Below are 26749 nucleotides of genomic sequence, written 5' to 3'. Positions count from 1 at the left end.
TAATATTGTAATTTTCTTCTGAAACAATAATTTCAACAGTTGGATCTTAATGTTTACCATCAACACTTTTACTAGGATTTCTCCATTCTTTGTCTCACCCCCCATTTATTTTTTTGTGGTTGCTCTTTGACCCCCAGCTTTACTAAAGTATAGTTGACAAAAATGGTATATACAGTGTACAACATGTTTTGATATACGTATACATTGTGAAATGATTACCCCAATCAAGCTAATCCATCACCTCACATGGTTATCTGTTTTTATTTGTGGAGAGAACATTTAAAATATATTCTCTTGGCAATTTTCAAGTATATATCATTATTAACTTTAGTCATCATGCTGTACAATAGAGCTCCAGGACATATTCATTCTGTCTAACTGAAACTCTGTACCAACATCTCCTATCCCCCACCCCAACCCCTGGCAGTCATCATTCTACTCTCTGCTTCTATGAATACAACTTTTTCAGATTCTACATATAAGTGAGAACATGCTATATTTGTCTTTCTGTGCCTGGCTTATTTCACTAAGAATTATGTCCTCTGGGTTCATCCATGTTGTCATAAATAACAGGATTTTCTTCTTTTTAAGGCTATATAGTATTTCATTGTGTATATAGATATCACATTTTCTTTATCCATTTATCTGTTGATGGACACTAAGGTTGATTATTTAGTGGCTATTGTGAATAATGCTGCAATGAACATGGGGGTACAGATAACTCTTTGATATACTGATTTCATCTTTATATATATATATATATATATATATATATATATATATATATATACACCCAGTAGTGGGATTACTGGATTATATAGTAGTATTTTTAATTTTTTGAGAAACCTCTATACTGTTTTCCAAAATGGCTGTACTAATTCACATTTCTGTCAACAGTGTACAAAAGTTCCCTTTTCTCCACATCCTCACTGAAGATCATTTTGGTTCCTAGTATAGTTCCTTTTTAATCACAGGTTTTCTGTATTGGGATGTAGTAATTGCTACTTCCTTTCCTAGCTTTACCCTGCTTTATTTACCTCCAGTAGTGTTTCTCAGCTAAAAGCTAGATGGTACATGACAAAAATGGTGTAAACATAATTGTTCCTTCAATTCTACCTCCCCTATTACAAAGCAGCATAAAATTGGATCTCTGTGGAGCTATTCCCTGCTTCCACCTTGTTCTTATCATATATACCCCTTCACTGAAGTCTCTAAAGAAGTTTTTAATAGGTCTTCCAGAACATCAACCTCTAGGGAAATCTTTATCCTTCCTGATGCCTGAGGAGGCTTCGGAATCCCTCATATTGGTCCAAATTGTACAGCACTGGGTAGACATTCTGTGTTGTTTGTGGTTTAGGACTCATGAGTATTTTTTTATACAATTAATGATGGCATTTTACAAATCTATCTTTTGTTATTTTTATTGTTTTCTGATTATCAAGGAGCAGATAATGAGGGTAAGAATGCTTTTACATTAGATTTTTAGCTAGAATCTACTCTTGGCATTCAACCATATTCTTAATTCCTAAAATCATCAGATAGTTATTATCAGAGTATAGTCACTAGTGAAATCTAAGATTTTTCTGAAAATATTGCTTATTATTATCTTAAACTTTTACTGTGTATGATTTCAATATCATTTCTAGTAGAAGATATAGTCTAATATATAACTTAATAGAATGGAGTGGTTTATAGTTTAAGAGGTTTTTTGGTTAGCATCTTCACTCACTTATTTCAGTGATTATTTTAAACATTTGCCATGCCTTCAGTACTACCAGTTCCCCCCTTTCACTCTTAAATATAGTTTTGCCTTCTTTTCACAGAGCAAGTAGAAACCAGTTTGTAGAAACTAACTCAGGCTTCAGCCCTCAATGTACAAACTTACCTGAATCCTAACTCATCCTTAGCTTCTTATATTTATATTTAGTGACTTTCATTCTTATCCAAGGTTATTTCTGCCTATTGTGGTTTGGATACCATCAATTTCACCCTGCTCATTGTCCTCATTCCATCTATTATTCTTTTTTTCTCCTGTGTTGTAAGTCATTTTCTCTTCATTGGTTCACAGCTTCACCACTTACTAATTATATTATTTTGAGAAATTGTTTAACATTCAGTCTGGCTTTAATAATTTCTATATTTGTAAAATGAGGACATCAGGAAAATCTATTTTGCAGGATTGATGTAAAAAGTAGAGATATATACAGAGTTCTTTGCATAGTGCCTAGCACATTGTAAGAGGCAATTATTAATATTATCCTGTGACACATACTGCCACCAATACCCTAATTTTTGTCTGCCTTTCAAAGCCAAGCTTCCTGAAAAAGTAGTGTACATTTAGTATTTCTACTGCCTTCACTACCCATTCACTCCTCACCTGCTTCCTTATCTTTCTGCTGAAGCTGCCTTTAATAAAAGTCCTCAGTGACATACTAATTGCCAAATATTTTCCTTCCTTTTTAATCTTGTTTGACCTCTCAGAGACATTGCACATACTCCTTAAAACTCTTCCTACCCTTGGTTTCCATAATTCTGCTCTTTCTGGCAATCCTTTTACCTCCTTTTCTTTTTCTTTGTAAGCTGATGTTTTGCTTCTCATCATTTCATATTTGGTTCTCCATTCCCTCATCCTGTATGCTTACTCTCATGTTACCATCCATATCCATGTCTCTAGTCCCCACCTCACTCCTGAGTTTGAGACTGTACTATCCAATACAGTAGCCATAAGGCACATGTGATGATTAAGCACTTAAAATGTGGCAAGACAGAGTTGAGATGTACTGTAAAATACATACTAGGTTTTGGAGACATAGCATGAAAAAAATATTATAAAACATCTTGATAATTTTTATATTTATTATACTTTTGTGTGATAATATTTTGCATATATTGGTTTAAATAAAATACTAAAAATTAATTTCACCTCTTTTTTTCTAATGTGACTACTGGAAAATTTTAAATAATATATGTAGCTCATATTTTTCTTTTTCTTTTTTTTTTATATAGGGTCTTGCTCTTCACCCAGGCTCGAGTTGCAGTGGCAGGATCATAGCTCAGTATAACCTCAAACTTGTGGGCTCAAGTGATCCTCCTGTCTCAGCTTCCTGAGTAGCTGGGACTGCCACCCAGCTAATTTTTCTTATTTTTTTATAGAGATAGGCTCTCACTATGTTGCCCAGGCTGATCTTAACCTCCTGGCTTCAAGCAGTCCTCCTGGCTCAGCTTCTCCAAGTGCTGGGACTACAGGTGTGAGCCACTGTGCCTGGCTTCACATTATATTTATTTCTGATGGTCTACTCTAAGCCATCTATCTTTTTTTTTTTTTTTTGAGCCAGGGTCTTCCTGTCACCCAGGCTAGAGTACAGTGACATCACTGTAACTACCAGTATGTGTCACCACACCCGACAGATTTTTAAATTTTTTTTAAAGATGGGTTATTGCTTTGTTGCTCAGGCTGGTCTTGAACTCCTGGCCTCAAGCGATCCTCTTGCCTCTACCTCCTAAAGTGCTAGGATTACAGGCATGAGCCACTGCACCCAGCCTCTCTTTCTATCAAGAGTACACCTCTCCTAGAATTCCCACAGCTATCACAAATTTTGTTATATGTCACAAACCTAACTCTTCTCCAACCCACTCACACACAATTACATAAACATTAGGCTTTCCTTGTATTTCATATCTCAATTAATGGTGCCACCATCTGTTGGACAAGCCATAAATCTGCTTTTACATAATCTCTTCCTCTGCCTATTGCTCTACTACCTCATCTTTCAGCTATGCTTTAGTGTATAATCTTCCTTCCAGCCATACCAAAAACCTGGGCAAATCTCCCAAATGAAGTATGTTCTTATCTACCTCTATGCCTTTACTCATACTATTCTATCATTCTTTCCTTAATTCTTCAAACTTGAACATCAACTCCACTAGGAAACTTTCCCTGACCGCCCTCCCCAACTTTCTTAAGCTAAATCAAATAGTTGTTTTCTTTTGTTTTCTTTTTTCCTGTGTATTCCTATACATGTCTCAGAGGACTTGTGGCAATTTTGATTACTATTTCCCTGATCAAACTATAAGATATAGGTTATTAAGTATGAAATGTCCAGTTTCCTTAAGTACTAAGTTTGACAATTGAGCTCTCTGACATTTCACTTTGATACTTAATGGGTTTTTTTTTTCCTATTGTGAAGGTACATCCTCAGTTTTTCAAATGCACATTTCGGCTTGTGATTACCTTTCACATTTTTAAGAACAATTTTTGTGAAACCATGGATAAATCAAAAAATCTGTTATTTTTTAATATGTGTTCCATCATGGAACCAATACAGTACAGATAGCTCAAAATGTCATCAAAGTGTTTGGGAAGGATGTGGCTAATGAACAAACAATACATCTATGGTTTGAGAAGTTCCAGTCTGCTGATTTTAATTGTGAAAGTGAGCCATGTGGGTGACCTGAGACCAAGGTGGATAATGATCAACTGAAAGCTATAGTGGAAGCAAATTCATCTCAGCCTATACATGAATTAGCAGCAAGGTTTGATATTACTATTCCAACAATAGTGGACCATTTGAAACAAATTGGCAAGGTAAAGCAGCTGGACAGATGGGTTCCATGTGAATTAAACAAGCTTCAGAAGAGAAATCGTCTTGAAGCTCATCTTTCTTTGCTGTCACAACATAAAGGTGAACCATTTCTACACCGTATTGTTACATGTGATGAAAAATAGATTCTTTTTGACAATTGCAAGCAATCAGCACAATAGTTGGATAAAGATGAAGTGCCAAAACTGTCTAAAACCAAATATTCATCAAAAACAGCTAATGGTGTCTGTTTGGTGGTCCATTGCTGGTATTATCCACCACAGCTTCATAAAACCTGGTCAATCCATTACAGCGGATGTCTGCTGCAACCAATTGGACAAAATGATGAGGATGCTTGCAATTAATCAATCAATTGGTCAATAGAGACAGACTGATCCTCTTGCAAGACAGCACTTGACACATGTTGCATAGACAGTGCTGCTCAAACTACAGCAGCCAGACCTGGAAACTCTCTGTCATCCACTGTATTCACCAGACCTTGCACCAACTACCACTTCTTCCAGGCTTTGGAACATTTCTTGCAAGGAAAAATATTCAGTTTTCAACAAGCTATGAAAAACACCTTTTGCAATTTCATTGTTACTCACTGTCCAGGCTTCTTTGCTGCTGGCATAAACAAGCTACCCTTAAGATGGCAAAACTGTGTCGATATTTTAGTTGCACACTTTGATTAATTGTCCTGCTGCTTGTTTAAGATATAATAAACTTAAACTTTTGATTCAAAATCGGACGTTTCATGTTTAATGACCTAATACTTAAACATAGGGAATATGTTTTTTAATCTGTGTTTCTCTATTGTGTAGTGAATGTTTAGTACATTGTAAATGCTGAATAAATGTTTTGAATTAATAAATGAAAGGTGATCCTTTTTTTCCTCTCATTTTTTTTCTAATAGCCTTATTCTGATCATGGAGTTCAAGCAACATATCACCAGGTTTATGCTCCAAGTGCCATTGCTATGCCTGCACCTGTGATGCAGCCTGAACCAATTAAAGTAAGAAATTTCTCTTAATTTTTTTCTGTTTTTCTTCAGTTATATTTCAAATTTTCTAAAATCTCTTCCAGAAAGGAACAACTTTGCATATTTATATCACATTTGTGATCAGAAGTACAGAACTAGTGAATTCTGTCATGTGAAGGAAATAAAACTATAAATTAACTATAATTCCTAGGAATTAATTTTGTAGAATTTATAAATCAGACATGCTCAAAATTTTTATTTATTGTGGTAAAATATATATAACTTAAAATTTACCATTTTAACCATTTTTAAGTGTATATTCAGTGGTATTAATTACATTTACAATGCTGTATAACCATCACCACTATTTATGAACTTTTTCATCACCACAAATAGAAACTTTGTACCCTTTAAGCAATAACTCCTTCTTTCTCCTTCCCCTTTGCCCCTGGTCCCTGCTAACCTCTACTCTATTCTTTTTCTATGAATTTGCCTATTCTAGATATTTCATATACAATGCTGAGATTTTGATTATCTGTCTCGATGCCATATGCCATTTATGGAGAGATAAAAACAGTTAATGATCTTCTCTTCCATTTTGGGAATCATATTCATGCTTCCTAAATCAGATTCAGGCCCAAAGAATGATAATCTAGTTAGATGTATGTATATATGCAATACATTTTGACTGTCTACTATGTAGCAGGGAAATCTTCCTATTCTCTTATGACCAAGTTTCTTAGTGAAACTCTTACATCATCACTTAAGGGAAATGAACTTTATCTCCTGTGAAGAACTACAGATTGATTAAGTGTTGAGATGGTAATACAAATCTTGTGTACAGTGTACTTTGGTGAGGAAAGTAGGCATATTCTTTGCAATAAAATGATGGAGATTAGCTATTTCATACTCATGTTTATGCTTCTGACCCATCCTATGAGTTGAACTCAATATCAAGATAGTCTACCTTAAGGAGCCTCCCCACTTGCTGCCATTACCACTCACTGCATTCCCTCACTGTGTTTACCACTGTACTACAGACATGAAATAAAACCATAATTAATTTTGATATAGTGTCAAAAACCCAAAGTGATATTAAACTTTATTGAGACTTCATTTTTATTATTATTAAAAAATCTAAAACAGACTCCCTCTGATGTTAACACTTTCTCCAATTATATGTCTATAGAGATAGCTGATATTGCTGTGCCTTATTAGATAATGGCTAGTTATTTACAGTTAGTGAGATAGATAATATATCACAGATCATAGAAATTGTATTGCTTAAATTCTTAATTTAAAGTTTAATTCTTCTAGTTTAAATAAGTACATGTCTCTAAATCTTCTTGCATCTGTAAGTAGGTAACAATAGAAATTATACAGAGGAACTGGTGTCTTACTCTTTAATTTAATCATATAAAAACTAACAATTCTCCTTTTGTTATAGATGAAAAAATTTAATAAACTTCCAAAGTCAAAACTGGAACACAAAGCAATTGTATAGAATGTTTTATTTCTTTTTATTTTTCAAAGTTAAGTGTTCTATACATTTTATACTCAATATTTTTCTTTAAGAGATTTAGTAGCCCTCAATAGAAAATGATGCCCTACCCAGAGACAGAAACTCTAAAACCACTTCTATAGTTTTCTAGAACTGTACAATCCTATAGAAATGCTTTGCTGTGCAAGTTTTACTGTGTGGCAAGTTATCTACTTTTGTTTGTAGTGCATTTGTATTATAACATGGAAATTTTTGTGTTTTTTTTTAGACAGAGTCTCGCTCTGTTGCCTGGGCTAGAGTGCCGTGGCATCAGCCTGGCTTACAGCAACCTCAAACTCCTGGGCTCAAGCGATCCTCCTGCCTCAGCCTCCCAAGTAGCTGGGACTACAGGCATGTGCCACCATGCCCAGCTAATTTTTTCTATATATTTTTAGTTGACCAATTAATTTCTTTCTATTTTTAGTAGAGACAGGGTCTCGCTCTTGCTCAGGCTGTCTCGAACTCCTTCTGCCTCGGCCTCCCAGAGTGCTAGGATTACAGGCATGAGCCACCATGCCCGGCTATAATATGCAAATCTTAATACACATATGTTGATTGGACTTGTCTCTCTGTCCTCTCCATTCCAGCACTTTATCTTTCATCATCTCACCTTTCACATTATCTTATTTTGTATTCTGGGTGAATTAAAAAAATTCTTTAGTGAGGATTTGATTTTCTATAGTGACTACTGGCTCTTCATGGCAAAAACAGATTTAACTCTTTCCATCATACCAGTAGTTTTTGTGCAGTGTTTTCTTATACTAGGCAGCAACCATTTTATTTTTCCTGTTTTTCAGTTTGCACTTGTTTTTAAAGATATATTAGGAAGCATTCTTTTTCTAAAATGTATTACTATATTAAAATATTAATGAAGAACATTTGAAACATTAGCCTTTTTTATTTCCAATGCAAATTTTCTCTGGTGCCAAAAACTTTGGTAACTTTTAAAATAGAAAGGTAGAAATATTCTTTGGAATAATGTGAGCATATTGTTTTTATAAATGTAAGTCATTTTTAAAACTCTAATTCATGAATGTTAATGTTAATTGGGTATATCCCAACATAGGAATTTCAAATGTCAAAACTATCCTGAAGCAACAATTCTAATCAATAAAATAAAGACCTTAAGCAGAACTCAGAGCACAAGTCTAACCATTATAAAGTACTGTTTACAGAAACTATTCATTTACTATAAGCCACCAGCCTCATAATCTGTCAAATCAAATACAAAAACAACACAAAGCAGACCAATATAGAGGCTACTAGATTAATATGGTATTAATTAGGGCTAGCATTCCCTAATTCAGCAGTTACATCTTATACAGAATTAAGTTTTAAAGTCAATAATACAAAACCACATAGTATCAAAATTATCCCACTGAACTAAACTATAGGAAGGAACAAAAGGAAAATCTTTATGTATATGGGCATATGAACTATTAGGCTTTTAGGATAAATATCAAATCCCGAGGTATGAAGTGTATGAGTGATGAATTCTAAAGTGTTTTTATGTTTTCTTACAGTGTTGGTTCCATTTTTGCATTAATACAAGTATCTAATAAAATTGTTCTTGCAAGGATTGAGATATTGGAAACAGAAGAAATTATAATTTGAGTTCACCTTTAAATTGAATGTGTATTTTAATTAATTCCCATGTGTACTTAGCTATCCATGAAAATGTGGATATTAAGGATAATATTTAACCACTTGCCAGGCTGTGAGGGATTTCTTCTAATTTAAGTAGTGATTGGACTTGAAAACACAACTAGTGTCCTATGTACATCTTACCCTTTGGAAAGAAAGTACAATTCAGAAGTAAATTGGAAAGAGATCTGAACTATCACCACTGTCTACTTCTAGCTCAGAGACTCAGAATGTGCACACACCTAAAAATTAGCTACTTTACAAAAAGATTCCACCACCACTATCTTCTTCCTAACCATTTCCTCATTTCAATATCATTAATACTTTCTTTTTTGTTTGTTTGTTTTGAGACAGGGTCCCTCTGTTGCCCAGGCTGGAATGCAGTGGCGTGATCATCTCTCAATGTAACCTTGAACTCCTGGGTTCAAGTGATCTTCCCGCCTCAGCCTCCCAAGTAGCTAGGACTACAAGCATACACCACCATGCCTAGCAACATTTTACATTTTTTGTAGACACACGGTCTCTCTGTGTTGCCCAGGCTGGTCTCAAACTCCTGGTCTCAAGTGATCCTCCCACCTCAGCCTCCTAAATTGTTGGGATTGCAGGCATGAGCCACTGCACCTGGCCAATGAATACTTCTTCTAAATCAGTTTAGAAACTAAAATTTCCTTGTATTCAGCAAGACCTAAGGAGGACAAGTATAAAGCATTGTATTCTAGAATGCAGAGACAGGAAAAGCCCATGCTTTGCAGTTCTGAGAATACCAGGAGGGTATAGATTTTCATGTGCTGTATATAGTCAAACAGTAGACAACCTAAGATTCTCTAGAATAAATTCCTTACTGACAGCCAGAGAACTAGGCAGCAGGAACAAAAAAAGCTCACCTAGTTAGACAATGGAAATTATATAGGTTCTGTGTGTATCAAACCTCCTTGTTGTAAATTTAAGAGAGAAGACAGAACAGTCAGGAGAACCAAGGGCTTATGAAACTAATCTACTCTATTAGAATTGTCATGGATAGATCTCCATTCAAGGATAAGTAAACAGAAATGTATATACTGTATGGGTTCTGTGAAAAAAGTTTTGCACATTGGCACTACATTGAAGGAAAGGATGAATAGCATATCTATGTATAAATGTATAAGAACATATGTATAAGAGGAAATTAAAATTTTTTAAATATATTCCATGTTCTCAGTAGCATATCTTTGAAAAAACAATTGCAAACTGAAAAACAAGAAAAATAAAATGGTTTTTGGCTAGTATAAGAAAACACTGCACAAAAATTATTGATATAATGGAAAGAGTTAAATTTATCTTTGCTAGAAAGGGCCAGTTGTCAGTATAGAAAATCAAATCCTTGATAAAATTTTTTAATTCTCCCAGAATACAAAAGAGAATGACATGAAAGATGAAATGATGAAAGTCAAAGTGCTAACATAAAGACAGAAGTACAACCAAAAAATGGTAATTCTCAAGAAAAGAATACAGAACAGATGGAACAGAAAGAAGAAACAGAAATTTTAATAGTAAAACAAGAAATACCCTGACCTGAATTTACAAACCAAAAATGGATTCACCATGCTTCAAGAAAAATTAATGAGAAGCAATCCATGCTTAGATATACTGGCAATTATATTCTCCCCACCCTCTGCCCCGACCAAACATCCTGATCCTTTTAACCTTTTCTAACATTAGAAAGTTGCAGAATATAATGCAGAGTTCCTGTATCACTTCATCCAATTTCTCCTAACTTTAACAACTTACATATAGAACAATTAGCAAAACCAAGAAATTAACATTGGTACAATACTACTAAGTAAACTATAGGCCCCATCTAGACTTCACCAGTTTTTTCACTAATGTTCTTTTTCTATCCTAGAATCTAATATAACATTCTACATTATATTTATTTGTCATCTCTTTACACCAATTTGTGACACTGACACAGTCTTGTTTGTCTTTCATAACCTTGATACTTGTAGAGTTCTGGTTAGTTATTTTGTAGAATGTTCCTAAATTTCAGTTTGGCTAATGTTTTCTCTTGATTAGATAGAGGTTATGCATTTGGGGCATGAATATCACAGAAGTGATATGCCCCTATTAGTGTGTTATATCAGGGGATATGAGATGCCAGTAATGTCTAATTACTGGCAACGTTAACTTTGAACACTTTAAACATGAAAAATAACTTGCCCACAATAGCATAGCTGATTAAGTGGCAGATCCAGGAGTCTAACCCAAGCATGCCTTCTACAAAATAAAACGTTAGGTGGCCCTCTGAATTCCCTACAGTGAAGCTTATTGACAAACCCACCCATGCACACAAGAACTTCCATTAGGATTTTAGCGCCTCCCTCTTAAGTATGGACATGGAATTACATGAGAAGAAAGCCTCAAGAGTGAGTGAACAAAACAAACAAGAATTCAGAAGAAACGTAATGCAGGGAGCTGACGAAAATATCAAAGAAACTGCAATTAATGTCCTCTCAGACATAAGTGAAAATTAAGAAGTGGTTCGTGCGTAGACAGCCTGACACTTTTTTCTCAAACATCTTAGTCTTTTTAACATTTTTACCCTTGTATTTTGAAATAATTTCAGATTTAGAGAAAAGTTAGAAATAACAGAGTTTCTATATATTCTTCACCCCACTGTTCTTTGGCTGGAGAACACTGGCACAGAAAATGAACATTAGTATAATATAATCCTCTCAACTAAACTATATATTTTAGAATATACCTTATAGATTTTAGAATATACCTTATTCTAAAATTTCACTAGTTTTTCCACTTATATGATAACCAAAATAAATTTCATGTGAAGGGGTAGACATTAAAGGCAAAAGCTTTCAGAAAATAGAACCAAAGAAGACTGGGGTGCATAATAGAGAAAAAGATAAAATTGACAATTAATCCAAGAAATCAGATATTCTATTATTAACAATTGCAGAAAGAGAAATAGACAAAATGGTTTGGAGGAAATTATCAATAAAACAAGAAAATTTCCTAGAAACTTAAGGATAAGTGTCTCTAAATAGAAAAGGCCTACCAACTACTTGACATAATTACAGCAAAAGATTCACAGTAAGGCAAATTAATTGTGAAATTTCAGAATGACAGGAATAAAAAAATCCTAAAATCTTCTAAAGAGGGCAAATAAATTACATACAAAGCATTAGCAACACTGGAAGCTAGGAAACAATATAACAAAGCTTTGAAATTTCTGAAGCATAATTTCAATCTAGACTCCTACAATAGACAACTATAAATCAAAAAGACATTTAAATACAGTAGATTCTCAAAAAATTTACCTCACATGCTTTTCTAAGGATGCTACTGAGCACTTATTTTATAAAAATGAGAATTACCCAAGAAAAGATATAAAATCCAAGAAAAGGGGATCCAACACAGGGCAGGGCAAAGGAAATTCCCAGGGCGACAAAAAGGGAAGTCTCAGAATGATGTCTATTTAGCTAATTTAGACAGCAACCAGTCCATATTAGAGCAAGATTCCAGGAAGTTTCTCTTCAGGAGAGAAGTGGGAAAGAGTTTTCATTACTATAGAATATTGCATTAGGTATTTTACAGAGTTGTTGAAAGGTATAGAGGGATTTAGCCATAAGTTTAAGAAAATTAAATGAATGGGGGAAAATGAGACAATTAATGAAAAACAAAAAGTTGTTCAAGAAACAAAATAATTATAATATACCACTTGGCCCATTAGTGAACAGTATATATATAGGCATAATAATAAAAATGATGACATAGATTTAAGCAAAAATGATGATACAGGCTGGATGCGGTGGTTCACACCTATAATCCTAGAACCTTGGAAAGCCAAGGCAGGAGGATCGGATCACTTGAGGCCAGGAGTTCAAGACCCAGCCTGGGCAACAGCAACACCTTGTCTCTATAAAAAAAAATGTTTTTAATTAGCCAGATGCAGTGGGGCACACCTGTAGTCCCAGCTATTCAGAAGGCTGAAGTGTGAGGATCCCTTGAGCCTATGAGTTTGAGGTTACAGTGAGCTATGATCACATCATTGCATTCCAGCCTAGGCAACAGAGCAAGACCCCTGTCTCTTAGGGGAAAAGTTAATTTGGAGGATGGGTGAGGAGTTAAAAGAGGTATACAAGAGAGTTAAAATCTTCATTTAATTTAGAAGAATTCCATTAGATAAGGAATAAAATTGTTTAGTTAATAGAGATAGAAATATGGAAGTAAATACCAGAAGAAACAACTCAAAAAGATGAATGTGACCAACTCTGAGGCAGCGAAGTGTAAGACAGGAGTAGAGGTGGGGGTGGGTAGTAAAGGCCTTTTTTGTCACCTTTTTACCAATATTTGACTTTTAAAACTATGGGTTACTTTAATAAAAATAAAAATTAATTCTAAAAACACAAAGAATACCAGATTGAGTGCTTTCAACAAAGATATATCAGGCAAATATAAAGAACAGGGAAAAAACAGAATAACATTAATACAAAAAAGTAAATTTTAAGGTAAAAAGCATTAAACAAGACAGAAAAGGCCAGTTTATAATGATAAAAGGTTAAATCTATAATGAATAAATAAGTCTAATAATGTAGTATCAAAAATATAAAGTCGGCATAGTGGTGCATGCCTGGAGTCTCAGCTACTTGGGAGGCTGAAGAGGGAGGATCTCTTGAGCCCAGGAGTTTGAGACTGCAGTGAGCTATGATTGTGGCACTGTACTCCAGCCTGGGTGACAGAGAAAGACCCTGTCTCAAAAAAAAAAAAAAAGAAAAGAAAAGAAAAAAAGATTCTGTGAATTGACATGTAAGGGGTATCTAAGAAAAAAAAAAAAAAAGAAAAAAATATATATAAAATGAACACTGCTACAAATACCCAGTAGAAGAAACATAACTGTGATGGAGGACTTTAACATCATGATCATTACTGAGGCTTGAATAAATAAGGTCTAAAAAATATTATTTATGAATAAAACAACTTGGATTTTGTGCCTTACAAAAAGGAAGCTATTTCTTTTCTGGCATCCGTAGAACAGTTCCAAAAGTGTATTCTATTCCAGTCACACAGTAAACCTCTATAATAAATAAGTTGGATTGGCAATATTATCTGACTATAATGAGTCTTAGGTATAGTCAAAGAGAGCATTGTAAAAAGCAGAAGTATTGAGAGACTGACTCCCTGGCAGGCAAGGCTGCCTAGAGAGATGGCAATAATGGGTTGATACAGCCTAGAGGACAGTGTCAGGGGTTCTATGCCCTCTGGGCCATGGCAACATCCATTCCTTAAGCCATAGCTATTCCTTACGTAGGTAGCTTAAAGAAGCAATTTTTTTAAATAAATAATAAAATCATCAGCTTTATGCGTCTTTGAGAGGATATCTCGACTTCACACTTATGCATAACTTTTTTTCTCTTTCTCTTGATCTTATCTATTTTTTCAAATAAATTTTAAAGATAACTTTTACCTCAGACTTATCATGTAACCTGGAAATAATTATGTCTCAGTAATTCGACTTTGGAAGAATGTCTAGTTTATCTTTGTATTACTAAAGCAGGAATTTTTTGATTATTCTTTAATTACTCAGACTTAAGATAGGATTCTATCAATTTGAGTTAGTTTTTCTAAAGAATACTAAATTAGATGAAATATATTGAAAATTTTTATACATTCTCTTAGCCATTCTTTCTTCAATATGTTAGACCTCAGGTACACCATTCATGAAACAGTGTTAAGAGTGTTGTATTTTTTGCTTATATTTAAAATTTCAGAATGAACACATGAATAACAGATTTTAAAGTATTTATAAATCACAAACACCTCATCTTTCTTCATTCTTTCTACAATGAAATGTTCTCAACCCAACTGTATTAACTCTTCACTGCAATGTGAAAATAGCTGCCTACTTCATTTTGTAAACCTTTAAGGAAGAGTTCTACATGTCATCCTGGAAATTTTAACCAAAGTTGATCTAAAAGCCTCCTCACTCAACTTCAAAGTTTGGCCAAATAATTTTTAAGTGAAAAATATTTATAGGATATGTTTTTATTCCATGCTGTCAATTTTGTCTTTTTCATATAATGCTTATAACATCTGGAGATTACCTTGACTTTTAGTAAGTTTGTTCTCTTTTTTGAATGCTTCTTCTTTTTTGTTTTTATTTCAGCATATTATGGGGGTACAAATGTTAAGGTTACATATATTGCCCATGCCCCCACTCCCTCCTCGAGTCAGAGCTTCAAGCATGACCATCCCCCAAACGTTGCACATCTCACTCATTATGTTTGTATATACCCATCCCCTCCTACCCACTCCCACCCGCCCGACACCCAATAAATGTTATTCCTATATGTCCACTTAGGTGTTGATCCATTAATACCAATTTGCTGGTGAGTACATGTGGTGCTTGTTTTTCCATTCTTGAGATACTTCACTTAGTAGAATGGGTTCCAGCTCTATCCAGGAAAATACAAGAGGTGCTATATCACCATTGTTTCTTAAAGCTGAATAGTACTCCATGGTATGCATATACCACATTTTATTAATCCACTCATGAACTGATGGGCACTTGGGTTGTTTCCACACCTTTGCAATTGTGAATTGTGCTTCTATAAACATTCGAGTGCAGGTGTCTTTTTTGTAGAGTGTCATTTGATCTTTTGGTTAGATGCCCAGTAGTGGAATTGCTGGATCAAATGGTAGATCTACTTGTATTGCTTTAAGGTATCTCCATATTGCTTCCCACAGAGGCTGAACCAGTTTGCAGTCCCACCAGTGGTGTAGGAGTGTTCCTGTGCTCCGCATGCATGCCAACATTCATTGTTTGGGGACTTTTTGATAAAGGCTATTCTTACTGGAGATAAGTGATATCTCATTGCAGTTTTGATTTGCATTTCCTTGATGATTAGAGATGTTGAGCGTTCTTCATGTTTGTTGGCCATTGTGTCTTCTTTTGAAAAATTTCTGTTCATGTCCTTTGCCCACTTTTTGCTAGGGTTGTTTGATTTTTCCTTGTGGATTTCCTGAGTTCTAAATAAATTCTAGTTATCAGCCCTTTATCGGATGTGTAGCTTGCAAAAATTTTCTCCCATTCTGTGGGTTGTCTGTTTGCTCTCTTGACAGTTTCTTTGGCTGTGCAGAAGCTTTTTAATTTCATCAGGTCCCATTTATTTATTTTTGTTGCTGCTGTGATTGCCTTTGGGGTCTTCTTCATAAATTCTTTGCCTAGGCCAATGTCTAGAAGAGTATTTCCAACGTTTTCCTCTAGAATTCTAATAATTTCACACCTAAGGTTCAAGTCTGTTACCCAGCGTGAGTTGATTTTTGTGAGAGGTGAAAGATGTGGGTCCTGTTTTAGTCTTCTACACGGGGCTATCCAGTTTTCCCAGCTGAATGCTTTTTTAAAAGATTTCTTAAAAATAAGGAAAGGGAGTAAAAATCAAATTAATTTGTTTATCCTTCTAATCTGGCAAAAAAAAAAGATTTAATTTGAGGATAATATTAAAACTATAGCTAGGCCGGGTGCGGTGGCTAACGCCTGTAATCCTAACACTCTGGGAGGCCGAGGTGGGAGGATCGCTCAAGGTCAGCAGTTCGAAACCAGCCTGAGCAAGAGCGAGACCCCCATCTCTACTAAAAATAGAGAGAAATTAATTGGCCAACTAAAAATACATAGAAAAAATTAGCCGGGCATGGTGGTGCATGCCTGTAGTCCCAGCTACTTGGGAGGCTGAGGCAGAAGGATTGCTTGAGCCCAGGAGTTTGAGGTTGCTGTGAGCTAGGCTGACACCACGGCACTCTAGCCCGGGCAACACAGTGAGACTCTGTCTCAAAAAAAAAAAAAAAAAAAAAAAAAACTATAGCTAAAGTAAAACTTTATTCATGGATTTAAGTTGTTATTGCTATTTCTGTCACTTACTACTATATACTGTCAAATCTGGCAGAATCTAAATGAATTATGGGCCATTAGTTAATTGTATAAATCACATAAATAAGTTGCACCTTGCATAGAAATAACATATGGACTTCTATCATATGACAAGCCTTAAGTAAAAGCTCATTCTCAGATATTCAATTCATCAAACATCCATTGAACATAGCATGCAAAATAATATTTACAATGCTATAAATACATTTAATAAGACCTCAACCTCATGATTACATTCAGCTCTCTTCGTGACCTAAACCCTTAGTTTTTTGTAATTTTAACTGTTACTTTAGAACTATCAGTGGCTATTTCCTTTAAGCATGGCAAATATTTTTCACTGTAACTAGCAGGGGCCAGGCATGGTTGTACACTTGTAGTCCCAGCTACCCAGGAAGCTGAGTCAGGGGGATCACTTGAACCCAGGAGTTTAAATCCAGCCTGGGCAACATAGTGAGATCACGTCTATAAAAAAAAAATTTACCTCTGCAAAGGCCCTATCATAAAAAGAAAATAAAAAAAGAAACTAGCAGGACCTAAGTTAAATTGTCTTGTTTTAGAAAGAAGTAAAAGGAATCAATGAGGAAAATATCAATGAATCTTCTCTAGGATATCAAGTTAAGTTATATATATACTTTAATGTAACATTTTTTTAATGTAACATTTTTAAAAATTCTTATGTGAACAAATAAGGATATCAAAAAATACTTAATATCATATCATTAGGGAATTGCATATTAAAACAGTAAGATACTACTACCATCTACTATTTTTTTCTAGGATTTTTTTAATGCTTAACCATTTAACTGCTGTGGTAGAGGTTATAGAAAGTATGTGAGAAAAAAATTTTATAGTGAGACCAATAGTTCAAACTGTGGGTAATTCTGTCCTCTAGGAGACATTTGGCAGTGGTATGCAGACATTTTTGGTTGTCACAACCGGGGATGGCAGGTGCTACTACTGATCATCTAGTGGTTTGAATCCAGAGATAGTGCTAAAAATCCTACAAATTTGTAGGACAGCCTCCCACAACCAAGAATTATCCAGCTCAGAATGTCAATAGTACCAAGGCTGAGAGACTCCAAGTTAGACCGGGGACTTCCAAAGCCTCTCCATTCCATATCCACCATGTCTGCATATCATCCCTTTCCCTTTGTATTCACATCAAATTTTAAAATCTTTCACTGAGAGGAGAGGCTAATGAACTGAGCGAGACAGAGTAATTGTGCAAATAAAAGCTATATAAATAAAGTTATATAAATATGGAAGAAAAGAGGAAAAGCTACAGTGGAAATATAGTGGTGTTCAAAGTGTCTAAACTGTCCTTTGCAATTTCTTCAGAAACCTGTTGTATACACCTATTAGAATGGCCAAAATCCAGAATTCTGACACCACCAAATTCTGGTAAGGCTGTGGGACAACAGGAACTCTCATTCCTTGCTGGTGGGAATGCCAAGTGGTACACAGTCCCTTTGAAAGACAGTTTGGCAGTTTCCTTACAAAACTAAACATATTCTTACCATACCATCCAGCAATCATACTCCTTATTATTTTACCCAAATGAGTTGAAAACTATGTCCACACAAAACCTACACATAGGTGTTTACAGAAGCCTTATTCATAATTTCCAAAACTTGGAAGCAACCAGGAAGGATGTCCTTCAATAGGTGAATGATTAAACTGTAGTATATCCAGACAATGGAATATTGCTCAGCACTAAAAAGAAATGAGCTGAAGAGACATGGAGGAACCTTACATGCATGTTATTATATTAAGTGAAAGAAGCCAATCTGAAAAGGTTACATACAGTATGAATCTAACTATGTGACATTGTGAAAAAGACAAAACTATACAGTCAAAAGATCAGTTGTTATGGTGGAGGGAGGGATGAAAAGCAGATCACATAGGATATTTAGAACAGTGAAACTATTGTATTTGATACTGTAATAGAATGTACAACACCAAGAGTGAACCCTAATGTAAACTACGCATTTGGGGTGATAATGATGTGTCAATGTAGGTTCATCAGTTACAACAAATGTGCCACTCTGGTGCAAGATGTTGATAGTGGGGAGACTGTGCATGTGTGGGGAAGAGAGTCTATGCAACCTCTATACTTTCTGCTCAGTTTTGCTGTCAGTCTGCTACTGCTTTAAAAACTAAAATCTGTTGTTTTTTTTAATTATTAAGGTACTCAGGTTAAAGCCGAGAAGCTTTAACATATTGCTTTCTTATGTTTAGTATCATAATTAGTTGCAGATATATATATATCATATTGAAATAGTGTCAATAATTGTTTCCCATTAGTCTATCACAGCATTTATAATTATGACAATCTTTTCTTTATATTCCTGTCTTCTAGAAAGGGAATATAATACATTGTTGAAAGTTACTTGTTTGTTTGTTTTCCACATAAATGACAATTCATATCACCATACTTTTCTTTTTATCTTCTTAACATCGTAAGTAATAATATAGCCCAGCTCAACCAAATTGTCTAAAAGAATTAGGAAGTTAAATTTTAAAGCAGGTCAGAATTTAGTTGCTGATCTTAAGAAAATATGTACACCTGCATCTTGTTGCCTTTGATATTCCTGAGATGGTGAAATCAAACCTAAGATTGCTTTAAGGTAGCCAAGCTGACTATTATGTCACTTTTTGTACTTGAAATGTTAATGATGCTAGCATAAAAGATGAGGCCCACATGCTGTCCTGAGTACTTTTGCAGCAAAAAGAGTGATATAGTGAGTCTTGATGGTACTATATAATAATCATTGTTCCAATAATTTATATTTAATCTTCAAAGAAGATCAAAATTCAAGGAAAAGAGATACTGAAGTTCAAGAAAAATAGATACTAAGATTCTGCAGTTAATTTTAAAGCTAATCTGGTCCAAAGATACTCTATTCCTTCAAGGAGTCTGGATAGAAGTGTATTACAATATGATTTGTTTCCTTCACAATCTTATGTATTTAATTTTATGTGATTAAAAATATTATTCTGAGGCCGGGCGAGGTGGCTCACGCCTGTAATCCTAGCTCTCTGGGAGGCCGAGGCGGGCGGATTGCTCAAGGTCAGGAGTTCAAAACCAGCCTGAGCAAGAGCGAGACCCCGTCTCTACTATAAATAGAAAGAAATTAATTGGCCAACTGATATATATATATATATAAAAAAAAAATTAGCCGGACATGGTGGCGCATGCCTGTAGTCCCAGCTACTCGGGAGGCTGAGGCAGAAGGATCGCTCGAGCCCAGGAGTGTGAGGTTGCTGTGAGCTAGGCTGACGCCACGGCACTCACTCTAGCCTAGGCAAGAAAGCGAGACTCTGTCTCAAAAAAAAAAAAAAAAAAAGCTAATAGTGTCTGTTTGGTGGTCCAGCACTGGTATTATCCACCACAGCTTGATGAAACTTGGTCAATCGATTACAGCAGATGTCTGTTGAGACCAATTGGACGAAATGATGAGGATGCTTGTGATTAAGCAGCTGAGATTCGTCAGTAGAAACAGGCCAATCCTCTTGCAAGACAACACTCAACCATATGTTGCACAAACAACGCTGCTCAAACTATAGAAGCTGGCTGTCTTCCACCGTAACTCTCTGTCTTCCACCATATTTACCAGACCTTGTGCCAACTGCCTACCGCTTTTCCCAGGCTTTGGAACACTTCTTGCAAGGAAAAATATTCAAATCTCAACAAGCTGTGGAAAATGCCATTCATAATTTCATTGTTACTCGCTCTCCAGGCTTTTTCATTACTGGCATAAACAAGCTACTGTGAAGATGGCATAACTGTGTCAGTAGTTTAGTCGCATACTTAATTGTACTGCTTCTTGTTTGAGATATAATAAACAACACTTTTGATTTGAAATTGGGCAATTCATATTTAATGACCTAATATCTCCCAAAGGTCCTATCTCCAAATACCGTCATATTGGAGATTAGATTCAACATATGAGTTTTGGGGAAACAAACAGTTCAGTCCATAGCAACAGTATACTTACCCTGTGCATTTAAACCATCTTATTAAGATTTTCTTTCATAGGATTTCAGAAGTTCTTAGCCTGAAAATTTCTTTCCAGCCTGAGAAGGTTAAAAACTAGGGATCAACAAAAGGGCACAATAGTAAATATTTTAAGCTACATGGTTTCTATCAGTACTACTCACCGTGCCATTGTACCATAAAAACAGCCATAGACAAAACAAAAACAATGAGAAAGCCTGTCTTCGTGTAAAACTATTTACAAAACAGAGGATGGGCCAGATTTGGCATGCAGGCCATAGTTTGATGACCCTTGAGTTAATATATTATAAGGTTAATGTATCCTCTTAAAGTATAATATGAAATATAGTATAAATGCTTTGGTTATATTTCCATTTTTAATTATTTATTTTAAATCTGTTCTTTAGCTTAACATGAATTATTTGACCCTGAGCCTCTGGACTGTTTTAATGTATACATTTGTCATAAGTTCTTACCAGCCAAAATATTTAATCAGTTATGAAGTATGGGTAAAAGGTAATTTGAGATATTTATTAATTACTATGTAAGGATAGGTATTAGTTGATACAGTAATGCATAAATTTTATACTTCTTTTATGGGGGAAATCTATCTTATTGTGTAGCACATTTTATTTTCATATCCAATTATGTGTTTTCTAATCTTTGTTTGAGCTTTTACTTTCCTTGCATTCTGAGTCTATCATTCCTTCTAACTAAACATTCTTTTCTCCTTTTACTCAATCTTTTTTCTTTCCCCTTAGACTGCAGACTACTTGTATAGGCACCTTACTTTTCATGACATAAAATTCAACTCATCAAACCTTAATCACAGTGGGTTATCAGAACTTATTAACATTAGTGTCACTACACTTGGTTACAACCCCCCCACACACACTGCTAAATTTGACTGGCCAAAAAAAAAAAAATCCTTACAGAATGGTTTGCTAAACTTTTTTGGGAAAACATCTTTCTCCACTTTGAGGACATGTGATAAAAGCAGGCAGTAGGATTTTGTATTTCACACTTCATTAACAATATGTTGTTGTTGTTTTTTGTTGTTGTTTTGAGGCAGAGTCTCACTCTGTTATCCCAGCTAGAGTACAGTAGTATTATCATAGCTAACTGCAACCTCAAACTCCTGGGCTCAAGCGATCCTCCTGCCTCGACCTCCCAAGTAGCTGGGACTACAGACATATTCCACAATGCCTGGCTTATTTTTCTATTTTTAGTAGAGATGGTGTCTCGCTCTTGCTCAGACTGCTCTCAAACTCCTGAACTCAACCAATCCTCCTACCTCGGCCTCCCAGAATGTTAGGCTTACATGCGTGAGCCACCATGCCTGGCCCATTAGCAATATTGTAAATTTACCTGTCATTGAAAGGCATGAGGGAGGAGTATGGGGTCTCTTTTTTAATTCATACACAATTGTTCCTTCTTCTATGACTTCTTCCTCATTGTTTGGCACTGATTCAGAAGCATTCATCTCCATCAAGTTGTCTTCTATTAATTCCTGTGGTGTGGTGCCTATTAAAGCCCTTGAATTTCTCCAAGATCCATATTTTGAAACTTTTCACTCTCCACCTTTTTTTACCATATCCACATCTTTTTCATGATTTCTTTGGTTGTCTCTGTCCTAAGTCCTGTGAAGTCATGCACAACATCTGGACAGTTTTCTTCAGCAGGAATTTATCATTTTAGTCTTAATTGCTTTCACAGCTTTTTCTATTACGATGCCATCTTCAATGGTGTAATCCTTCTAGACTTACATGATGTTCTCTCTATCAGGGTTCTCTTCTGTACATTGACAAACATTTCCATAGAGTACCATGTGTAATGAGCCTTAAAGGTCCTTGTGACCCTCTGGTCAAGAGGCTGAATTAGGGACCCCTCTGGTCAAGAGGCTAAATTAGAGGCATTGTGTTTGGGGCAGTTAGCCTACTTCAATGATTTCAGTGTTGAATTCGTGGGGTTCTGGGTGATCAGGGGTATTGTCCAATATCAGAAGCAGTCCCTTTCTTTATCAACTGTCATTTTAAGGGGGAAAAAAAACAGTCCCTTTTCGGAAAAGTACTTCCTGACTTTAGGAGCAAAGCATTGATGGAACCAGTACAAAAATTGGGTTCTCGTTGTCCAGGTCTTCTTGTTGTACATCCAAAAGACTGTGGCTGATGTTTATCTTTTCTCTTCAAGGCTTAGAGGTTAGCAGCTTTATAGATAAGAGAAATCCTTATCATAAATTCACTGCATTTGCACAAAATAGTAGAGTTAGCCTATCCATTCCTGCCTTAAATCTTGATGCTAGTTTCTCTTCCTTACTAATGTATGCCTTTTGTGGCATTGTTTTACGGAATAGGGCACTTTTGTCTGTATGAAAAATCTGCTCAGTGGGGCACAGAGGCACGTGCCTATTAGCCTACTTGGGAGGCTGAGGCAGGAGGATTGCCTGAGCTCAGGAGTTCAAGGCCACAGTGCACCATGATCACACCTGTGAAGCCTGTGAATAGCCATTGCACTCCAGTTTGGGCAACATAGCAAGACCCTATCTCTTAAAAAAAAATCTATTCAGACAGATATCCTTTCTCCTCAATGATTTTCTTAACAATGTCTGGGAACTTATCTGCTGCCTCTTGGTCAGCAGAAGCTGCTTCTCCTGTTATCTTGACATATTATAATCCAAACCTCTTTCTAAAATTATCAAACCATCCTTTGCCGGCATCAAATTCTCCAGCTTTAGATCCTTTACCTTCCTTTTGCTTTGTCATTTAATGACTTAACTTTTTTCAAGTTATATTAGAGTTGATGGTATGCCTTTCATATAGCATTCCTGCCCCACATGAAAGCTGCATTGTCCATACAAGATAAAAAGGTATTTTGCAAAATGTACAAGGTCTTCATCATGCCTGCTGGCATAGCTGTAGTGATGACTTTATGAATTTCATTTTCTTTTTTTATAATCATCCTTAATGCTGGATTCATTTCTTGAAATGGTAGACAACCACAGCTACAGACCTCAATCTACAGTGCATATCAAGCAATTCAACTTTTTCTTGTAATGTCCTGACTGTTGTCTGCTTCTTGGGAGCACTGCCAGCATCACTAGTGGCACTTCATATGGGACCCATGGTATTATTCAAGGTATACAGTATTGCATGCACCGATAATGAAAAATATGTGAGAACCAAGAGAGATCACTTTTTACTGTGATACACAATTTACTGGAGAGATGAACTGCTCACCCAGAGATGATTATCATCCTCGGACATTTTAAGCTGATACTTGCAACACTGTAGCTTGCCACCATAGCAACAAGAGGTGGCTATGAATTATGACAGTGGTACAATATGTGTACTACCGTTAATTTTATGCATTTATGATTTAATACTGCATCTTTACATTTGTTCACATTTTTCTCAACTGCGAATGGTGCCATATACTGTCTGTGTTTGTAAGTTTTGATAAATTTTAACTTTTTTTATAATAGATTTGTATATATATATAGTAGTAATAAATGATAAAATAGACTAGTATCTACATATATTTTGTGCATTCATCACATACCTAAATTTTCCTTAATTTTTTTGATATTTCTAAGCTACATGGTTCATCTTCATGTTTTTTCAAATTGTTTCAAATCTCTAAAAATGTTCCAATATATTTATTGAGAAAAATCTGTGTATGAGTAGACCTATGCAGTTCAAACCTGTGTTGTTTCAGGGTCAACTATATTAATTTCTCTCTCCACTGCCAGATTCTTTTACAAAGCTTTATTACAGCCTAATGGGATTACTGTATATTTATTTAAGACTTCTCCATCTTCAGTTTCCATCTTTTAGTCATGCATAGAATCTGAATTTAGTTTGTTTAAATCTGAAATTAGTTTTTTTCCCTCTTATTACCCTCATCAACTTTTATCTACATCCTTACCAATAAATATTACATTTTCTCTAGTTTTCCCATATTTATCAACCTAAATTATTCACATATGAATATAACAAAGCTAGCACTTCTCCCTGTTCTCTCTAGCATATTGAGCCTTTAACCAAGTAATTTCACATACATAAAACAGTTTGATTTCACGTCTTTATTTCTCCCGAGAGAACCAAAGTATATTGAGTTACAGCCAATAAGCTATGAGTAGTTGACTAGACATGAATGGCTGTATATTATTACAGTAGATTTTAGTCCTTCCACAGATACTTATTGAGCACCTACCTTGTGTTTGCCAGTATTCTAGACACTGAGAACATAGCAGTGAACAATATTAAGTGGTACTGGACAGTATTAAATGGAACAGGGAACTCCAAGCTAGACTATAGAGTTTGGTTTTAGTAAACTAGTTAAGTGTGAACTCCTAGAGCCATGTTGTCTCCAGTGTAGTACCCACTAGCCATATGAGGCTATTTAATTTCAATTTTAAACTAATTGAAATTCAATGAAATTAAAAATTTAGTTCCTCAATTGCAACTAGCCATATTTCAAGTGTTAAATAGCCACATGTGACTAATGGCCACTGTATTTGACAGTATAGATATAGAACATTTCCATCACTATAGAAAGTTTTCTTGGACAGCATTACTCTAGAGAGAGTACAATAGATAAGGAAAATTTTGAGCCTTGCCAAAATTAAAACTATGTGTAAGGATATAGTTTGGTCGCCTAAATTAGGAGCTGGCCTAGGCCCGAAGTGCCAAAATGGTAGTAGCAACTAGATTGTTTCTTGGACCCAAACTATTCTTAACCAAAAAAAAATAAAAAATAGGCCGGGCGCGGTGGCTCACGCCTGTAATCCTAGCTCTCTGGGAGGCCAAGCCGGGCGGATCGTTTGAGTTCAGGAGTTCGAAACCAACCTGAGCAAGAGCGAGACCCCGTCTCTACTATAAATAGAAAAATTAATTGGCCAACTAATATATATAGAAAAAATTAGCCGGGCATGGTGGCGCATGCCTGTAGTCCCAGCTATTCGGGAGGCTGAGGCAAGAGGATTGCTTGAGCCCAGGAGTTTGAGGTTGCTGTGAGCTAGGCTGATGCCACGGCACTCACTGTAGCCTGGGCAACAAAGCGAGACTCTGTCTCAAAAAAAAAAAAAATAAAATAAAAATAAAAAATAAAAAATAAAAAACCTCAGGATGACATAGGAGGTATATGGACTTATTTTGGATTATAGAGCATAGATGTACTTATATGCCTGTCCAACTGAAGGGTACATTTTGGGTTTTGGACAACTTTCTAAATAACCTCCTGCTAAACACTACTCCTCTTTTAAAAATAAGTTTTTGAGACCCATCTAATAGAAGGAAATGTTTTTTTGTGGGGTTTTTTTGTTTTTGTTTTTTTTTTTGAGACAGAGTCTCACTGTATTGCCCAGGCTAGAGTGAGTGCCGTGGCGTCAGCTTAGCTCACAGCAACCTCAAACTCCTGGGCTCAACTGATCCTACCGCCTCAGCCTCCCGAGTAGCTGGGACTACAGGCATGCGCCACCATACCCGGCTAATTTTTTCTACATATATATTACTTGGCCAATTAATTCTATTTTTAGTAGAGACGGGGTCTCGCTCTTGCTCAGGCTGCTTTTGAACTCCTGACCTCAAGCAATCCGCCCACCTCGGCCTCCCAGAGTGCTAGGATTACAGGCATGAGCCACCACGCCCAGCCTAATAGAAGGAAATGTTGTGACTTGTATTCTGTGCTGACCTTTTCCTCATTATTTTTTTTTTTTTTTTTTTTTTGAGACAGAGTCTCGCTTTGTTGTCCAGGCTAGAGTGAGTGCAGTGGCATCAGCCTAGCTCACAGCAACCTCAAACTCCTGGGCTCGAGCGATCCTTCTGCCTCAGCCTCCCGAGTAGCTGGGACTACAGGCATGAGCCACCATGCCCGGCTAATTTTATATATATATATATATATCAGTTGGCCAATTAATTTCTTTCTATTTATAGTAGAGACGGGGTCTCGCTCTTGCTCAGGCTGGTTTTGAACTCCTGACCTTGAGCAATCCGCCCGCCTTGGCCTCCCAAGAGCTAGGATTACAGGCGTGAGCCACCGCGCTCGGCCTTCCTCATTATTTATATACTCAACATTCATCCTGTGACAC

The 26749-nt window shown here is 35.8% G+C and overlaps 2 protein-coding genes across 5 annotated transcripts in view; one reads left to right on the top strand and one right to left on the bottom strand.

The window, feature by feature from the left end:
- The window catches only part of PLCL1 (phospholipase C like 1 (inactive)), a 391376-nt gene that overhangs the window by 341992 nt on the left and 22635 nt on the right, over positions 1-26749 (bottom strand). The window lies entirely within an intron of this gene.
- The window catches only part of BOLL (boule RNA binding protein), a 63763-nt gene that overhangs the window by 26155 nt on the left and 10859 nt on the right, over positions 1-26749 (top strand). For 2 of the 4 annotated variants that reach the window (XM_076005777.1, XM_076005776.1), the window contains 2 exons: positions 5497-5595; positions 9101-9184. In XM_076005777.1, the coding sequence (XP_075861892.1) occupies positions 5497-5595; positions 9101-9154 (153 nt within the window). In that variant the 3' untranslated portion in view covers positions 9155-9184. Of the gene's footprint in view, positions 1-5496; positions 5596-9100; positions 9185-26749 lie in introns of those variants that run through there. The other 2 variants (XR_012920596.1, XM_012777009.3) reach the window with 1 other exon arrangement.

The sequence above is a fragment of the Microcebus murinus genome, chromosome 8 (genome assembly GCF_040939455.1).
Source record: "Microcebus murinus isolate Inina chromosome 8, M.murinus_Inina_mat1.0, whole genome shotgun sequence".
In the NCBI taxonomy this organism is placed as follows: Eukaryota; Metazoa; Chordata; class Mammalia; order Primates; family Cheirogaleidae; genus Microcebus; species Microcebus murinus.
The sequence above is the reverse complement of the archived record's forward strand: the minus strand, read 5'-3'. Positions and strand labels throughout refer to the sequence as shown.